Source organism: Mustela nigripes, chromosome 10, assembly GCF_022355385.1.
Source record: "Mustela nigripes isolate SB6536 chromosome 10, MUSNIG.SB6536, whole genome shotgun sequence".
In the NCBI taxonomy this organism is placed as follows: Eukaryota; Metazoa; Chordata; class Mammalia; order Carnivora; family Mustelidae; genus Mustela; species Mustela nigripes.
The window spans coordinates 12,018,079-12,033,228 of record NC_081566.1 but is presented as its reverse complement, the minus strand read 5'-3'; the positions used below and the strand labels follow the sequence as shown (position 1 = coordinate 12,033,228).

General features: G+C 61.6%; 2 protein-coding genes across 14 annotated transcripts in view; one reads left to right on the top strand and one right to left on the bottom strand.

The window, feature by feature from the left end:
- COQ8A (coenzyme Q8A) overlaps positions 1-9,861 on the top strand; it is a 35,514-nt gene extending 25,653 nt beyond the window's left edge. Inside the window, exons 5-15 of the mRNA XM_059412595.1 lie at positions 1,976-2,050; positions 4,786-4,908; positions 6,128-6,213; positions 6,380-6,520; positions 6,946-7,027; positions 7,140-7,233; positions 7,421-7,562; positions 7,785-7,892; positions 7,987-8,052; positions 8,287-8,373; positions 9,008-9,861. Of these exons, the coding sequence (XP_059268578.1) occupies positions 1,976-2,050; positions 4,786-4,908; positions 6,128-6,213; positions 6,380-6,520; positions 6,946-7,027; positions 7,140-7,233; positions 7,421-7,562; positions 7,785-7,892; positions 7,987-8,052; positions 8,287-8,373; positions 9,008-9,298 (1,295 nt within the window). The 3' untranslated portion in view covers positions 9,299-9,861. The remainder of the gene's footprint in view (positions 1-1,975; positions 2,051-4,785; positions 4,909-6,127; positions 6,214-6,379; positions 6,521-6,945; positions 7,028-7,139; positions 7,234-7,420; positions 7,563-7,784; positions 7,893-7,986; positions 8,053-8,286; positions 8,374-9,007) is intronic.
- Positions 9,862-11,187: 1,326 nt separating this feature from the next.
- CDC42BPA (CDC42 binding protein kinase alpha) overlaps positions 11,188-15,150 on the bottom strand; it is a 329,012-nt gene continuing 325,049 nt past the window's right edge. For all 13 annotated transcript variants that reach the window (XM_059412594.1, XM_059412582.1, XM_059412585.1 and 10 more), the window contains one exon: positions 11,188-14,995. In XM_059412594.1, coding sequence (XP_059268577.1) covers positions 14,864-14,995 — 132 coding nt within the window. In that variant the 3' untranslated portion in view covers positions 11,188-14,863. The remainder of the gene's footprint in view (positions 14,996-15,150) is intronic.

Here is a 15,150-nt window from a genome sequence, read left to right as displayed (position 1 = left end):
TCCTCGGAGAGCTCTGGTCCTGCCCAGTGGCCTAGAAATGGCCGGGGAAGGGTGTGACAGAGCTTCTAAGGGGGACGATGGGCAGGGGAGCTGGGGGGGCCGCCTCTTAACTGGCGTTAACCCTAGGCTTGTCTTTGGACTTGGTGTAGGTGGAGAAGAATCTAGATGCAGAGACCGTGGTGGAGGTCACTAGTTTGAAGGTTAACCCTGCCTGTTATCACTCACTTTGCAAAGGCAGAGACCTCGCTGGGTGGGGCGGGCAGGTGGGACCCGTGGAGTTAATGTTTAACGGCAGGGCTGCTCCCAGCCCGGGGCCCTTGGAGCTGGTCAGAGTGAAAATAGCCCTGGCACCCAGATGTTCCTTGGAGTCCCGAGCTTTCTGGGTGCCTGGCTTCTTCCTGTGGCTGCTGGAGCTCGGCTCACCCTGCGCTGGGCGGCATGTGGGTGCTTGGAGCATGTGGGGCCCAACTCGGCGGCGCTCGGAGCAAGGCAGTACATGCTAGATTCGGAAGACTCAGTACAAAACCAACACAGAACTGTGATGTAGCTTGCGTAATTTTTACACACGAGGGGACTTGGTAATATTTCAGTTGTATCACGTTAAATAAAATACATGATGCACATTGACTTCATTGACTTTGCACGCTTTTTTTTTTTTTTCCATTTTACCGTGGCTCCTAGAACATTTACCCTTCTGCACGCGGCTGGCCTTGTACATTTTCTAGGCAGCACTGTTGTCACCATGTTGAACGGGAGCAGTGACAGTCAGAGGGAGCGCGGCCTGGCCCCACTGGGAGCTCTGGCTCTCGCTGGACTGAGTCCTCCCCATGCCCCAGGGGGCTGAGCCCCTTCCTGCACCTTTGCCCGAGGGCTGCTAAGATGATTTGCAGAAAAACGTTGTAAAGTTGGGTTATCTTTGGGTTTTAAAAATTACTGTTCTGTTATTTGTTGGCTCTTATTTTTCGCTAAATAAAATTTTCAATAAATTCAGTACTATTTTTCAAAACAGTAAGAAGTAATGATTGTGCAGAACTGGGAAGACAGAGAAGCACGTGCTGGTTTCCTCACCTGTTGAGCAGTGGGCCCTGGGGGAGCTCACGCCTCTGGGCGTGGGGGCTGCTGCGCCCCGTCTTGCCACGGGCTCAGGGCCTCTGGTCTTCGGCATCTGCCATGGGTCCCTGATGTCCCTTCTGCTGTGGCCGGTGCGCGCACGCACATGTCCTCCACTCTTTGCTAACAGTGTCCCCCGGCCAGTGAGAACCGCGCCTCAAGTAGAGGCAGTTGTAGGCCCTAGGCTTTCTGTGTGGCATCTGTGGCACCTGCTGGCTTCCGTGGCTCTCCCCGCCAGCTGGGGTCGGCACTCCCCACCTCTGGACAAAAGGGGTGTGGATGGACTTTGATTCTGAAGATTGCAGAACACTTTTTAGATGAGACGTTCTCTGCTGCGCCCATTGTCCTCAGACCACTGTCCACACTGGCCGGGCCCTGTCGGTGGGTCTCCACGGCTTGGACCCGAGATGCTGGCCTTCGCCTTGGCAGAATGTTCTGACTCCCACCAGCGACTGCTTTCTCGCCGCACAGACGCTTTTCCTTCCAGCGGCAGTGGGGTCGGGGCGATTCTAGCGGTGGAGCGCTCCAGGCTGAAGCGGTTGGCTGCTTTCTGGGGGGTGCCCGTGGGTCAGGCTGTCCTCGGCGCGCAGACCGTTGCCGCTCTGTGTGGGGTTTGTGCTGGGAAACCGCGTCCCACTGGTGCACGTTCTTAGGGCCTTGCCCAGCGAGCAGGGGTTGGAGGAGGCTCGGCCAGACGGCGCCACGCCTCGGAAACAGCGCACGTCCCTCCTCTCCCCCTTCTCAGAGCGAGGGTCTCTGGGGAGCTGCAGCCGGTGACCGTATGGGGCTGCAGCTCAGGGCCTCGCAGGTGGAGGGCGGCGGCGGGCCCCGCGCCAGCACCCAGCGCCCCTTCTCTTCCTTGCAGGTCTGGCTGTGGGTCTAGGCTTTGGGGCGCTGGCCGAGGTAGCCAAGAAGAGCCTCCGCCCAGACGACCCTTCAGGTGAGCTGGGCCCTGGGCCCGTAGGACCCCCAGACCCCCGTGTTCCTGGAATGTGAGCCTCCAGGAGCCACCTCCTGGCCTGTGCTCCCCATAATGGCGCCCCGGAGTCGTCTGAGGCCCGAGGGCTGCTCTGCCTCGCTGGCCCAGCTCCCCGGGCTCCTCCGGCGGCCAGCACACCTGCCCGCTGCGGACTGGCTTTGGCCCTGCGGCCGCCTTGCTCTGCGGGGCTGGGGGGTTGTCTGTGCTGCTGGACCAGCCCCTCAGGGCCCTCGGTGCCCCTGCCTCCGAGACCCGCAGCTGCCCCCCTCACCCCAAGCCCTCTGTCTCTGAGGTGGGCACCACAGCTCTGTCCCCTGCCTCCCAACCTGTGAAGTCACAACCGTCAGTCCCCCCAGTCTGGGTAGCAAGGCTGGGGCAGGACTCCGTGGAGAAGGTTCAGCAGACTGGCTCTCAGGCCATGTGGGGGACGTCCCACTGTGCTCTGGCACGGTGACCCCCGGAGCCCAGGCTAGGGACCCTGAGGGGGGCCTGCCTCACACCTGGACGGCCCCTCTTCAGCTACAAGACCCTCCGGTGGGGACAAGGGGCCTTGTGGAGAGAAGGCACTGGCCCGTCCCCACAGGCCAGAGAATGGGGTGCCCAGGGCGCATCAAGTGTCCTTGGAACCGGAGGGGCCGGAGGACAGAGAGGGTTTAGTGAGGGTATTTTTAGTGTCAGCTGTGAGACACTTGGGGAAACGAAGCCTGCCTTTCTCTGGAACGAAAAGCCCATGTTCTCCGCGCCTCCCACCCCCAGCAACTGGCTGCTCTCTGGGCACCTCAGCCAAGTGGAAAAGAGGCAGCACTGGCTCCAAGGTTACAGCTGGTGACCTTCGTCAGGGAAGTGGTGACTCTGCCTGGGGGTCAAGGGGCCTCGGGACCATGGCCTGAGAGCCAGGGTCAGGGGGCCTGGGCACCCCCCAGGCGCGTTCCCGCTCCGAGTGGGCTCGAACCCGTGGCCTGGAGGACACTGACCAGCCCGGCTCAGGCAGCGCCAGCAGAGCCTCTCCCGAGTGGGTGCCGCCCACCGTGGTCGGGCTCTACCAGGCGGTTCTCAGAACCGGCCATGCCCAGGCGGGAGCACCCACCTCCCCGCCTGTGGGGAGGAGCTGCCTGGAACGGCCGAGGGGGCTGCGTCCCCACGTCTCAGGAGCGCTGCAGGCGGCCCCAAGGCTGTGTGAGCCGGGAGCACAGCTCTGCCTCCTCCCCGGCCTCTTCCCCTCCCCTCCTCTTCCCCACCTTTCCACAGGGGCCCAGGGGCTGGGGGGTGGCAGTGCACACAGAAGGGTCCCCCCCTGCCCTCAGCTCTGACTCAGGGCAAGGGGGTGGTGTGGGGCCCCTTCTTGGCCTAGCTTCTGGGGCGGATCGGCCTCATGCAACTGCCCTCCGGGTGGAGAGGGCAGAAGATCCACAGGTGCTCTTGGGAGCTCCTTGTTTGCAAACTGAGTGTCCCTGGGGCTTAGTTCCCATTTAGTGCCCATGTTGCCCCCCTCACCCCCCGCCCCAATCTGTCAGAGGCCGGGCTGGACGCAGCGCCCGGGGTGGAGGGCAGGAGCACACTGGCCACCCGACCTGTTCCTTCCTGGAGGACGTGGCTCCCGCACTCGGAGCACCGGGCCAGGCCTGTGATGATGTGAGCAGAGGACAGTGTGAGGCACCGTGGGGGACAGCCATGGGCACAGATCTAACCAGGCTCACAGGACAGAGTGCAGGGAAAGCAGCGGGTGTCCCAGGGCTGGAGGAGCTGGCGGGGAGGCCTTCTGACCAGGGCCGACTCGGTTTGGAGCTGGGCCGTGCTGGGGTTGGGGGGAGTGGATGGACGCCAAAATGGGCCCTGACATCCTGTGGCTGCACGGTAGCAGCCCCCCCGTGTCCTCATCCCGCAGCCCACCACCCCTGGTCGTAGTGGACAAAGGTCATCTGCACCCCTGAGGTTACTGCACCTCGTGTGCCTCCACGGGCCGAGGGGGAAGGCAGACAGCAGCTGGCCGAGTGCTGTCCTTGACCCTGTGCTCTGTCCCCGGCCAACGGCCCCCTCCTGCGGCTAGCTTGCCTTGTGATCTCAGGGATACAGATGACCTTTGTCCTGTACGTGAGGGGGAGGGACAGTGACGGAGACCTCACATGGGTCCCTCCAGGTTCCTCCTTCCTAGTGCCCTTCCCCTAGTGCCACTGACCATGGCCTTCGGTGGTGCTCCCATCAGGCCCCTGGGACAGATCCCGAGGAAAGGGCTCCATGTGTGTAAAAGTGTGTGTGTGCGTACGTCAGGCAGCTTCTGGTCAGGCCTGGGAGACCCGGGTGGCCCTGGAAGCCCTTGCACAGCCTCGGGTGGGTGGGTTGCATGACACCCCGGAGTGTTAGTTGCATTGCTGGTTTCGGGGGTGCTCAGGAGGCTGGAGCCGGCGTCAGGGCTCCCGTTCCTTCATGCTGCACTTGAGAGCCCCCCCACCCCCCGAAGTTCTGTATCGTCCCTGTTTTTACGAGGCTGAAGCCTGGGGACGGCGCTGGGTGCACCCAAGTTCCCTGGCTTCCCAGGCTGAGCGAGGACACAAGCTGCAGTTGCGCCACAGGCGCGCCTGGCTTCCCAGCCCCAGCCCCGTCCTCCTCTCGCCGCACGGCCTGGGGTGGACCGGGTGAGGCCTGCGGACGCCCCGGGAGGGGACGGCGGGCGGCGCTGACCCGGCTCCTGCCCGCAGGGAAGAAGGCCGTGCTGGACTCCAGCCCCTTCCTGTCGGAGGCGAACGCGGAGCGGATCGTGCGCACGCTGTGCAAGGTGCGCGGGGCGGCGCTCAAGCTGGGCCAGATGCTCAGCATCCAGGGTGAGTGCGCGGCCTGGGGGTGGGGGTCACTCGGGAGGGATGGGTGTGCGCCCCTCACCACCGGCCCCTCTTGCTCCTCTCCTGGCTGTTGACCAGCCGGGATGTTCAAAGACCTTAAAGTGGGCGTCCGTGGTGATTGCTCTTGCTTCCCTGGGGGTGTTCAGCACCTAGAGGTGGTCCCGGCCTCTCCCAGGCTGGTGAGAGCCTGCTGCTGTCCGCGCCCCCTGCTGCCTCGTGTGGGTGCTGGGGGGCGGCCGCAGGCCTGTCGTGGCAGGATGCTGGGGACACGGGGTGCGTGGGCCTCAGCAGGGAAGGCCGGGATGAGTGGCTGAGCAGAAGAGCAGGGGGCCGCGGGGGGGATGCCCCAGAGGCCTGGCTCCTGCAGGGGAGGGGGTTTGAAGACAAGTCCCCTTGCGGATGTGCCGCGGGGTTCCTGGGAGGGTGTGGGATAGAGTTAATCCCCAGGGCAGGCGGGGTGTGTCTGAGTCCACGACCCACACGTGGTGACTCCTCCCACGGCCAGGGTCAGAGATGCACGCCCCGCTGCTCTGAAGCCTCCTCGGGGGCCCAGACACACGGGAACAGCCCAGAGCGGGCAGCAGGGAGCCAGGGCGTCAGCTTACGGGACTTGTGTGCAGGCCGTGGCGCTCCTGCCCATGGTTTGTGGCAAACCATTTCGGAACACCGCCACTGCCAATGCAGCCACACTCCCACTGTGGGCCACCACTGCGGGAGGAAAGCTGACCGGAGTGGCCTTGGGCAGAGCCACTACAGCTCCAAAGCAGCACATTAGGCATAGGGTCCGAAGGGAAAAACAACGGTTCTCTGTAGGTGGCCAGGTTCTGGGTGTGTCTGGGATCTTACTCTGCTTTATTTCTGTAATTTGCTCCTTCTGTAACCCTAAAAAGCTTTGCCTGTTATTTCTAAGAAATCCACTTTCTCAGGTCCCTGGGTGCGTTAGTGAGCCGCAGCCCCTTCTGCCCCACGCTGGGGCCCTTGGGGTGCGCAGATGCCCTCCGCGCCCTGGGGAGAGGCTGGCTCTGGCCTCTGTTGTTGGCTGTGGTGCGTCTGGAGTGTGCGCAGCCTGGCCCGTGGCCCTGTGCCCTCTCTGGAGCCTCTATCCATGGCCCTGGGGGCCATGGAGGGGGCTGGTCTGCTCCTGACCCCTGTGCCTGCTCTTTGAGGGGTTAGCCCTCTGCTAATTTCTGGTACCTTCTAGATGATGCTTTCATCAACCCCCACCTGGCCAAGATCTTCGAGCGGGTGAGGCAGAGCGCGGACTTCATGCCACTGAAGCAGATGACGGTGAGCGGAGGGGGCCCGCGGGGGGTGGGTATCTGGGTCCTCTGCCCCTCCCCCCTGTCTGGGGAGCCGCTGCGGCAGCCTGTAGGAGGGTGCAACCTGGGGGTGCTTTTCAGGGTGTCCTGCACACAGGCTGTACTCATGGCCCCTCCCTGACCCCTCTCACCAGAAAACACTTAACAATGACCTGGGCCCCGGCTGGCGGGACAAGCTGGAGTACTTCGAGGAGAGGCCCTTCGCGGCTGCCTCCATCGGGCAGGTGCACCTGGCTCGCATGAAGGGTGGCCGTGAGGTGGCCATGAAGATCCAGGTAGGCAGCTGGTGTGTGCATCCACGCCAGGGGGAGCTGCAGAGGGCCGGGCTGAGGCCCTACAGTGTTGGGGCCTCTGCACCCTGCACCCCCCGTCTCCAGGGCAATGCCTGGGTCTGCTCAGCACCGGATCCGGGAAGGACCTGCTGAGCACTCGTGGGTAGAATGGCCTCCCTGCGAGCTTAGTGTGGGCGGGGCCAGGGGACTAGCAAGCATCTGCTGGGGGGGGGGGGGGCGCGGGCGGGGGGGGGCGGGGACAGGGGAGAAAGAAGTCATGAGGGGACCTGGGGGGGTTCTGGTAGCATCGTAGCGTCATATCTGTCATTTGCCCGAGTATGGTGTCTGGGGGGGACTAGGCTGGGAGAACAGGGCTCCCCTGCATGGCCCGGCCCCACCTGCCCGAGACCCCTCTGCTCCGCCCACAGTACCCCGGCGTGGCCCAGAGCATCAACAGTGACGTCAACAACCTCATGGCCGTGCTGAACATGAGCAATGTGCTTCCCGAAGGTCCGACACCGGCTGCGGGTCAAGGGCAGGCATGCGGGACGGGCTCTGGGGACCCACGGGAGCGACCCTGGGGAGCCCTCAGCCCCCGCTGACATCCTCCTCCCCGGCGCAGGCCTGTTCCCCGAGCACCTGATTGACGTGCTGCGGCGGGAGCTGGCCCTGGAGTGTGACTACCAGCGGGAGGCCGCCTGTGCCCGCAAGTTCAGGTGTGGCTCATGGCTAGTGGCTCCCACAGGGGACACACGGGGGCTGCTCGAGGTCGTAGGCCCCTGGGGAGGGTGGTGGAGGCCCCCATGGCTCTGAAGGGTGGGTGGCAGTGATCATGGCCCAGTGTCATCCCCGGGATGCGGGGGAGGCTCTGGTGCCAGGTGTGACCCCCCAACTGCCCACCAGGGAGCTACTGAAGGACCACCCCTTCTTCTACGTGCCCGAGATCGTGGATGAGCTGTGCAGCCCCCATGTGCTGACCACAGAGCTGGTGTCTGGCTTCCCCCTGGACCAGGCAGAGGGGCTGAGCCAGGAGATCCGGAACGAGGTGTGTGTGACCGTGGTCTTGGGCCCCAAGTGCCCTTGTGGGGATGAAGGGGACAGAGAGGGCTGTTGTGTTCCCCCTGCCGGGGAAGACCTCGAGTCAGGAGTCCCCGTGTGGGCAGTGGGTGGGGCGACCCGAGGAGCGGTGAGGATGGGAGGGGGTTCCCCAGGCCCCAACTTGGCCCGCCATGGCCGTGACCGGGTCTGCCCCTGCCCTCTCCCCCAGATCTGCTACAACATCCTGGTCCTGTGCCTGAGGGAGCTGTTCGAGTTCCATTTCATGCAGACGGACCCCAACTGGTCCAACTTCTTCTATGACCCTCAGTTGCACAAGGTGAGCCCATGGGAGCTGCCTGGGAGAGGGGTCTCTGCGATCGGGGGTCCCCTTCTCCACCAGGCTAAACCTCTGAGGTGTTGCCCCTTCCCAGGTGGCTCTTCTGGACTTCGGGGCGACTCGGGAATACGACCGATCCTTCACCGACCTCTACATTCAGGTTGGCCGGCGCTGGGGCCTGGGGTCGGCTTGGGGACACTAGGAGTGGGGAATGACGGGGCTGCTGTCCCCCACCCCCAGTGACTGTGGGTGAAGAGGAGGACTGTTGGGCTCACAGGCCAGGGGGCTTGGAAGGAGCAAAGGGGACAAGGGTGGGGGTAGGCCACTGGGCTCCCCGGCCGCCCGGGAGCACCTCCTCCCCTGCCGCTCACGGTCCTCCCGGGTGTCCGTCCAGATCATCAGGGCAGCCGCCGACAGGGACAGGGAGACGGTGCTGAAGAAGTCCATCGAGATGAAGTTCCTCACTGGCTATGAGGTCAAGGTCAGCTCCCCACGGCCTCTTGGGCTCCGCAGACCCCCGTGTGTGGGGAGGGTGGGCAGTGGGCCGCTTTTCCCCAGACCTTGACTGGTACCCTCGAGGCCTCTCCTCAGGCCTCCGTTGACCCCTCCTCCACCGAGGTCCTGGGCGTGGGGGGGTGAGGGCATGAGTGGAGCCTCGGGGAGGGTCGGGAGGCGGGCACCCCTCTTGCAGACCAGTACCTCTGGAGCTGGGGCCCGGTGAGTGTGGGCGGATGGCACAGCCCGGCCCCCCTTCCAAGGTCTGGGTGGCCTGGCAGGGGCTGGAGCTGGGTCTTAAGCGCTTTAAATGGGTGGTGCCAGTCTGTGTTCCTGTGCCCTGAACTGGCCCTGGAATTCCCCGAGAGCAGCCCTTTCCCTTTCTCCCCCAAGAAGGGTGCACAGGCCACAGCCAAGCCTCCAGGCGTGCGGCTTCAGCCCCCATGTTGGGCCCGGGCCCCGCCCATCCGGCCTCCCCCAGCCCCAGGCGCACAGCGGGCTCCCCTGGCCAGCTGCGGGGCCCGTCACGTCAGTTTAATGCTCAGATGCCCCCCTGACCCTCTCCCCTTCAACGCCGCCTGCTGGGAGAGCTCCCACCCACCCCCTGCGCCCCCCTCCAGGCCATGGAGGATGCCCACCTGGACGCCATCCTCATCCTGGGAGAGGCCTTCGCCTCGGAGGAGCCCTTCGACTTCGGCACGCAGAGCACCACCGAGAAGATCCACAACCTGATCCCCATCATGCTGAAGCACCGGCTCATCCCGCCCCCCGAGGAGACCTACTCCCTGCACAGGAAGATGGGGGGCTCCTTCCTCATCTGCTCCAAGCTGAAGGCCCGCTTCCCCTGCAAGGCCATGTTCGAGGAGGCCTACAGCAACTACCAGCGGCAGGCGGCGCGGCCCTCCGCTTGAGCCCGGCGCCCGCCGGCGCCCCAGGCACGCTGCCCAGTGTGTGTGCAGCCTCTGTATGGAGCAGAGACCCGACGGCAGGTTCCTCCATTGTCGGCGGGCGGTTTCCGTCCTGTGAATGCTAGCGGGGGTGGGGGCGGGCCTGCCAGGGGATCCCTGCCCCCAGAAATACGGAGAAGTGTTGTTGGATGTTACTGGACGCACGTAGAGGATGAGGCTTGTGTGATTCTAGGAGATTGTGTTTTGTGCCCTCTGTTCCAGCCTGTCTCTGAGCGGTGCCCACAAGCACTGCTTCCCTGCATGAGCCCCGCCTGCTCTTGGGCTGGGCTGTGCCCTCTGGACAAGTGGAAGTTTCTGGACCTGTGGAGGGGGTCAGGAGCAGTCCGTGCTAGACGTCAGTGTGTGGAGGCCCCTCTTGCCCCCTCCAGGCCCAGGGGCTTTCATGGAAAAAGATGACTGTGCCAGTGTCACCTGGTTAGACCCGAGAGGTCACCACAGGCTGTTAATTTTTGTACAATTCTTGTAATTGTCTGATTTGTTTCAATATTAAAGAAGACAAAAACGCACCCTCTTAGCATTGTGGTGTGAATTTCTCTACACTTAGTGGACGCCGAGCTGATGGGTGACCAGCCCGAGGTCATGTCACACTCCAGGCCACCTCTAGATGCATCTGGACACTCAGCCCAAATTCCTTTCCAGGAGGGGGTGGGCAGCGCATGCCTCCTGTAACCCACCCCGCATACAGAAGAGCCAACTGCCTGGCCTGCTTCCCAGGGGGAGAGGCTGCTGCTGGGGGATGCCTCCCCGCAGCAGACTAGCGTGGGCGTCGGGGAGCCCTGCCGCGGGACCCCCTGACCGGTGCACCAGGGGGTGAAGGACACCGCTCCAGGACGGGATGGGAGGTCTGACTGGTCTCCGTGACAGCAGCTGGGGGCCTGGCGCCTGATGCCACCTGTTCTGAACCCTTGTCAGAGCAGTCACAGCCCTTTGGAAGGCCGTTTTTGTGCATCTTTTACATATATTCTGCCTTCTGGGACATTCGGGGGCTGGCAGGGTTCAGGAGCAATGTGGCTGGTGAAGGCCGGGACCCCGGACTCCGGACCTGGAACAGGGCGGGCAGCCTCACGGCCCGAGCGCCCTCTCTGCTCCCCAAGAGTCGGCAAACTGGTCCACGGTCGGGCCCTCTGCCTACATGTACAATCCATCTGGGGACACAGCTGTGTTCATTTGTTGCCACACTAAGGCCATGTGAGGCCACAAGAGTGGCCACAAAGCCCGCAAAGCAGAAGCTTTCACTGGCCTTTAACGGAGAGCTAAGCTCACGCTCTGTCTCTCCAGCAAGGCGCTCTGACAGAGCAGTGACCTGCCAAGAAAGGTCAGGAAGGTCATCGCGTGTGACTCGGAACCAGGGAGGGGGCCTCAAGGTAACCAGGTGCAGCCGGCTTCAGATGGCCTCTGGTGCGGGCTGGCCGCGCTTCCCCAGACGGGCGGTTCTGACCAAGTCGGGGACGAGAGCCGAGACGCCCGTGGACAGCAGAAGCAAACCAGCCTGCCGTCTGGTCTGAGCAAGCAGATGCGGTGGGGGGGGTCTGGCTGTGCAGAGGGTCCCCCGCGGGGCAGGTGCACACGGAGCAGGCCAGGCCTCACCCATGGCCTGATGCGTGTTCTGGAAATGCTGGCCGGACGAGAACGGAATGCTGCCCTTACCTGAGCTACAGGGTGGAAACTAGGTCAAGTCCCCGGTTAAACTACTCCCGCGTCCTTCTGCAGGCTAAGGCGGGCACTGGATGAGGAGGGGGCCTGGCGGGAGCAGGATCTAGGAAGACGAGGAGAGTCAGTCACCTTTCCTCCGCGGCTCAGACCTTTCCGTCAGGGAAAGAAAGACAAGACCGTCAGGTCTAACAGCTCCCTGTTTTATTGCAATACATCAAATTCTGGTTAATATTAAGTGATACCAACATAAAATATTGGCGAGGAGTCTTGTTACATTTTTGACTATCCCACCTTAAATATTTCTGTGCAAAAGAATCCACACCATTGTCTGGTAGCAGAGAATCGCTTATAAACCTCCCTAAGACATCGAGGGCATAAAACCGAACAAAAGGAAATAGGCCAAAGCAGTATGTTTCCCTTCCATACACAGATTTGTCAGCATTATATTCTAAACAAACAAACAAAAAAATGATTACACCTAGGCCATGCAAAACTGTACAATAATATTACAATGAGGAAAAAACCCTAAAAAATTTATAAAATAAATGTTATTACACTATCAAATAAAAAAGCAGGTAAAATTTGTTTCATGAAGTTTCCAGGTTTGTTCTCGTCAGTGGCCCCCATAAGTGACGCGGCTCCTTGCGTGTGGCACTCGTCCCTGGGAAAGGGGGAAGGGCCGGCCCGCTGGCCAGCGCTAAGAGGCCGAAGGCTCCAGCGGATGCCAGCCCTCTGATCCAGAAAGAACTCTGCGGAGAATCTGGACTCATGATCCAGTCAGAACAAGGGAAGAGGTCTACCGGGCGCAGCGATCGGTCATGCAGCTTACCTACTCACTCGGGGGCCGGGCTGGGGCGCGCGGGGGCCCGCCTGCTTCCCTGTCTGCCCAGCTGGGAGGCCGCAGCCTGAGTGAGTGCCGCCACGGACGGACAGATGGCCCTGCCGTGCCGGGCGTTGGCGATGCCCGCCGCGCCCTCCTGGGCTCTTCTGGAGGAGCCCCGAGAGTGCACAGAAGTGCAGCCGGGCTTTCACAGAAGTCGACGTGGCCACTGAGTAGCAGAATGACAGGACCCTAACCATACGACAGGCAGAGGGAGGCTGAGAGCCGGCCAGGAACGACAGATTGTTGCTGTAAACATAACAGGGATTTCAGATTCTTCCCAGAAGCCTGGGTATGAGGACCGCGTGGGAAACCGACCAGGCGGGCCCTTGAGCGCCGGCCCCGACCCTTCCCGCCGTGCTCCCGAGAGCGGGCGAGCGTCGCTGACGCAGGGGTGTGTGCATGGGCCGAGAACCCCGAGAGTGAAATTTACTTTAGCGAGCACTTGACGAGGAGGAAGGCTTTTGTTTTTGGCAAAAAGAAATGTATGTGTATATATATAATTTTTATATACCCAGAGCACACACGACTTAGTTAGAATTCAAGGGTAGACAACAAATCGGCTGCACATAGATAGCACCAAGTACCAACACACACGGACTAGCCGAGAAACGTCTCACTGGTCTGTCCTTCCTACGATGAAACGTGCGCCTGCTGCCGGGTGTAATTTTAAAAGGTCCCGCAAGAGAAGAGAGCAGGACTCGGGGCAGCAGTACTTCCTCCCTGATCTTGGCTCCTGACCCCTCTGAACCATCAGCAGGTTTCCTGTTTCCCTGGCACCCATTCCCTGCCTTTTCTAGACCATTCTTCTCAGAGGCTTCTGCTGGTAACTGCTTCGTACCTGAGAGGGGATAAGCCCAGAAGGGTCATTATCGCAGGAAGAGCTGCCCCCCGCCCCGCCCCGAGCGGCTCCCCGTGGCACTGTTTCTCCTCCAAACTCCTGCTGTCAGGATGGGTCCAATCCGAGGCTGCTCTATGACGACTCACGACTACTAGGGACCTACCGGAAAGTGCCAGGGTCCCTGGGTCATCACCATCTTTGGGGGTTCTCTCCTTTCTGCTGTGACTCACTGCAGTGTTCTCTGCACCTCAGGCAGGGGGATGCTTGGATCCTAAAAGCATCCTCTGGAAAATAAGCACCTACAGGCAACACAAACCCACACATAGTTGTCAAAGCTTCAACGAATGGCTTAGTGCGGAGTCCTGGGACTCAGGGCCGGGAAGCCAGGGAGGGGAGAGGCGAGGGGCCAGGGAGGGTCAGGAGGACAGGAGGCAGCTGGCCACAGGCCCTTGGTGGCGGGCTTCCCTCGCCTCAGGAAAGTGCCAAGTTCTCGGGGCTACGGGGTCCTCGGGGGGTACCAAGCTCAAGGTCTGATCCTTGGCGACCCAACCCCATCTCACACGACACGCCTTTCCCTAAAGCGGAAAGCTGCAGAGAGGATGGGCAGTCGTCCGCGTGCACAGGCGGCCCCGCGGGTCCTCTCTCCCCGCGCCGGGCCTCAGGGGCTGAGAAGGAGGCGCCACAGGGGTACACGGTTCACGCTCACCGAAGCCGAGAGTGCGCTCACTGCTAGTCCTCAGAGAAATTTAGATAAAAAGGAAGCGAGCCAGATTCTCTTTACTCCCATGAGATATTTTTATTTCTCTTTCTCTGCTCATGTGCTTAACTGGGAACTAACTGTGAAGGACTGCGGCCCTCCGGGGTGTGCGCTCGCTTCGGCGGGAACAGCAGGGGTGCCGTGGGGGACCCTGCCTGGCGGCTCGGGCTTCTGTTTGCCACCGGGGCGGGAAAGAGTATTTGGTTAAGGCTGTTCAAGTCCTTGCATTTGAGGTTTTCTATTATTTGGTAATTAAACTCTCAGGCTTCTCTGAGGGGGGCTGGGGCCAAGGACACCTTGAGGCAACGCAGGGAGAAACAGGGTTAGCCCCCGGGGAAAGGACCTGTAGGAAGCATTTCAGGGACCTTCAGAAGCCACAACTTCCCTTGCACGCTTTCCGCGGAGGGGCCGGGAGGTGATCGCATTTCTACATTCATCTGCAGGAGATACCAAAATACAGTGAAAACTGAGGAGTGTGGTTCAAATTCTGCCGCTACCGAAAGACCTGGAAGTAAATTCGCCTGTTGACGCTGCTGCTGAAGAGGCTTCTAAGGTTTGAGCCTGGGCTCGGGCCACAGCCCAGAGCGGCTGAACCGGGTTTCGGAATGTTTTCCTAAAGCCCCCGGGGACTGTGGCTGAGCCCAGAGAGGGAACTCTGACTCTTCGCGCTCTCCATCTACCGAGGTCTAGAATGTCAGCTTGAGGCCTTCCTACCCTTTAAATTACTTAGCTGGAAAACAGACGAGAAACAACACATTTCTTTAAATTAAATGATCTCTCTCTTATATAGGAATCCATCTTTTGCTGAATACAAGATGCTTCTTTTTACTATATACATTCAGTATTTAACCTCTACATTTGTGTACTTATTTAAACTCTGTATTGTAGTAAAATATGCACTGTTTTAGTGACTAAGGATTTACTGGCAACGATCAGGTCGACATTGGCTGTGGGCGCTGGAGGAGGGTGCGGGCCGGCGGGGGGACCCACACGCTGCCCGGGGCGCCGTGACTCTGCCGTGGAAACCAGTCTGCCTGACGCTCTTCCCGCGCACGTCTGCGAGGTCTGTCTACTCGAGCTACCTTCGGGAGGGGGACACGATGATGGGAAGCGACTCTGAGTGGATGAAATGGAATCGATACTCATCGAAGCTGTTCAGTGGAAGTCTGCCTTGATGGTTGTTGCTGTTAAGTCGGGGTGGGGGGTGCAGGGAGCTGGGCTGCAGGTGCGATCGTCCGCGTCCCCGAGCCCCCACCCTGCTCTTGCCACCGGCCCTGGGCCTTCCAGGCAGGGGCGGGGGACGGACGTGGAGACAGGGCAGTGGAGGGGCCAAGAGGGAGATGCCGCTCCGGCGTCCGCTCTGAGCGCCGAAGCCACTCACGGGTCCCAGCTCCCGCGGTCGGTGCTCTCCAAGGAGAGGCTCTTGGTCTTCCGGGGCGACACTGGGCTGGGCGGGCTGCTCAGGTTGGAGCTGTTGGAAGCTGTGGAGTGCCTCGGGGAATCCGAGTCCTGTGGGGCCCCGAGAGGACGTTCGTGAGAGGACGTTCGTGAGACCGAGAGGCACGGGAGGGGCTCAGCCCCGCACAGGTGACCTGCGGCCACCCCGAGCAAGTAAGCTGGTGTGAACGGTCTACTGTCCCTAACGAAGCCCCTTTCCTGAGGCC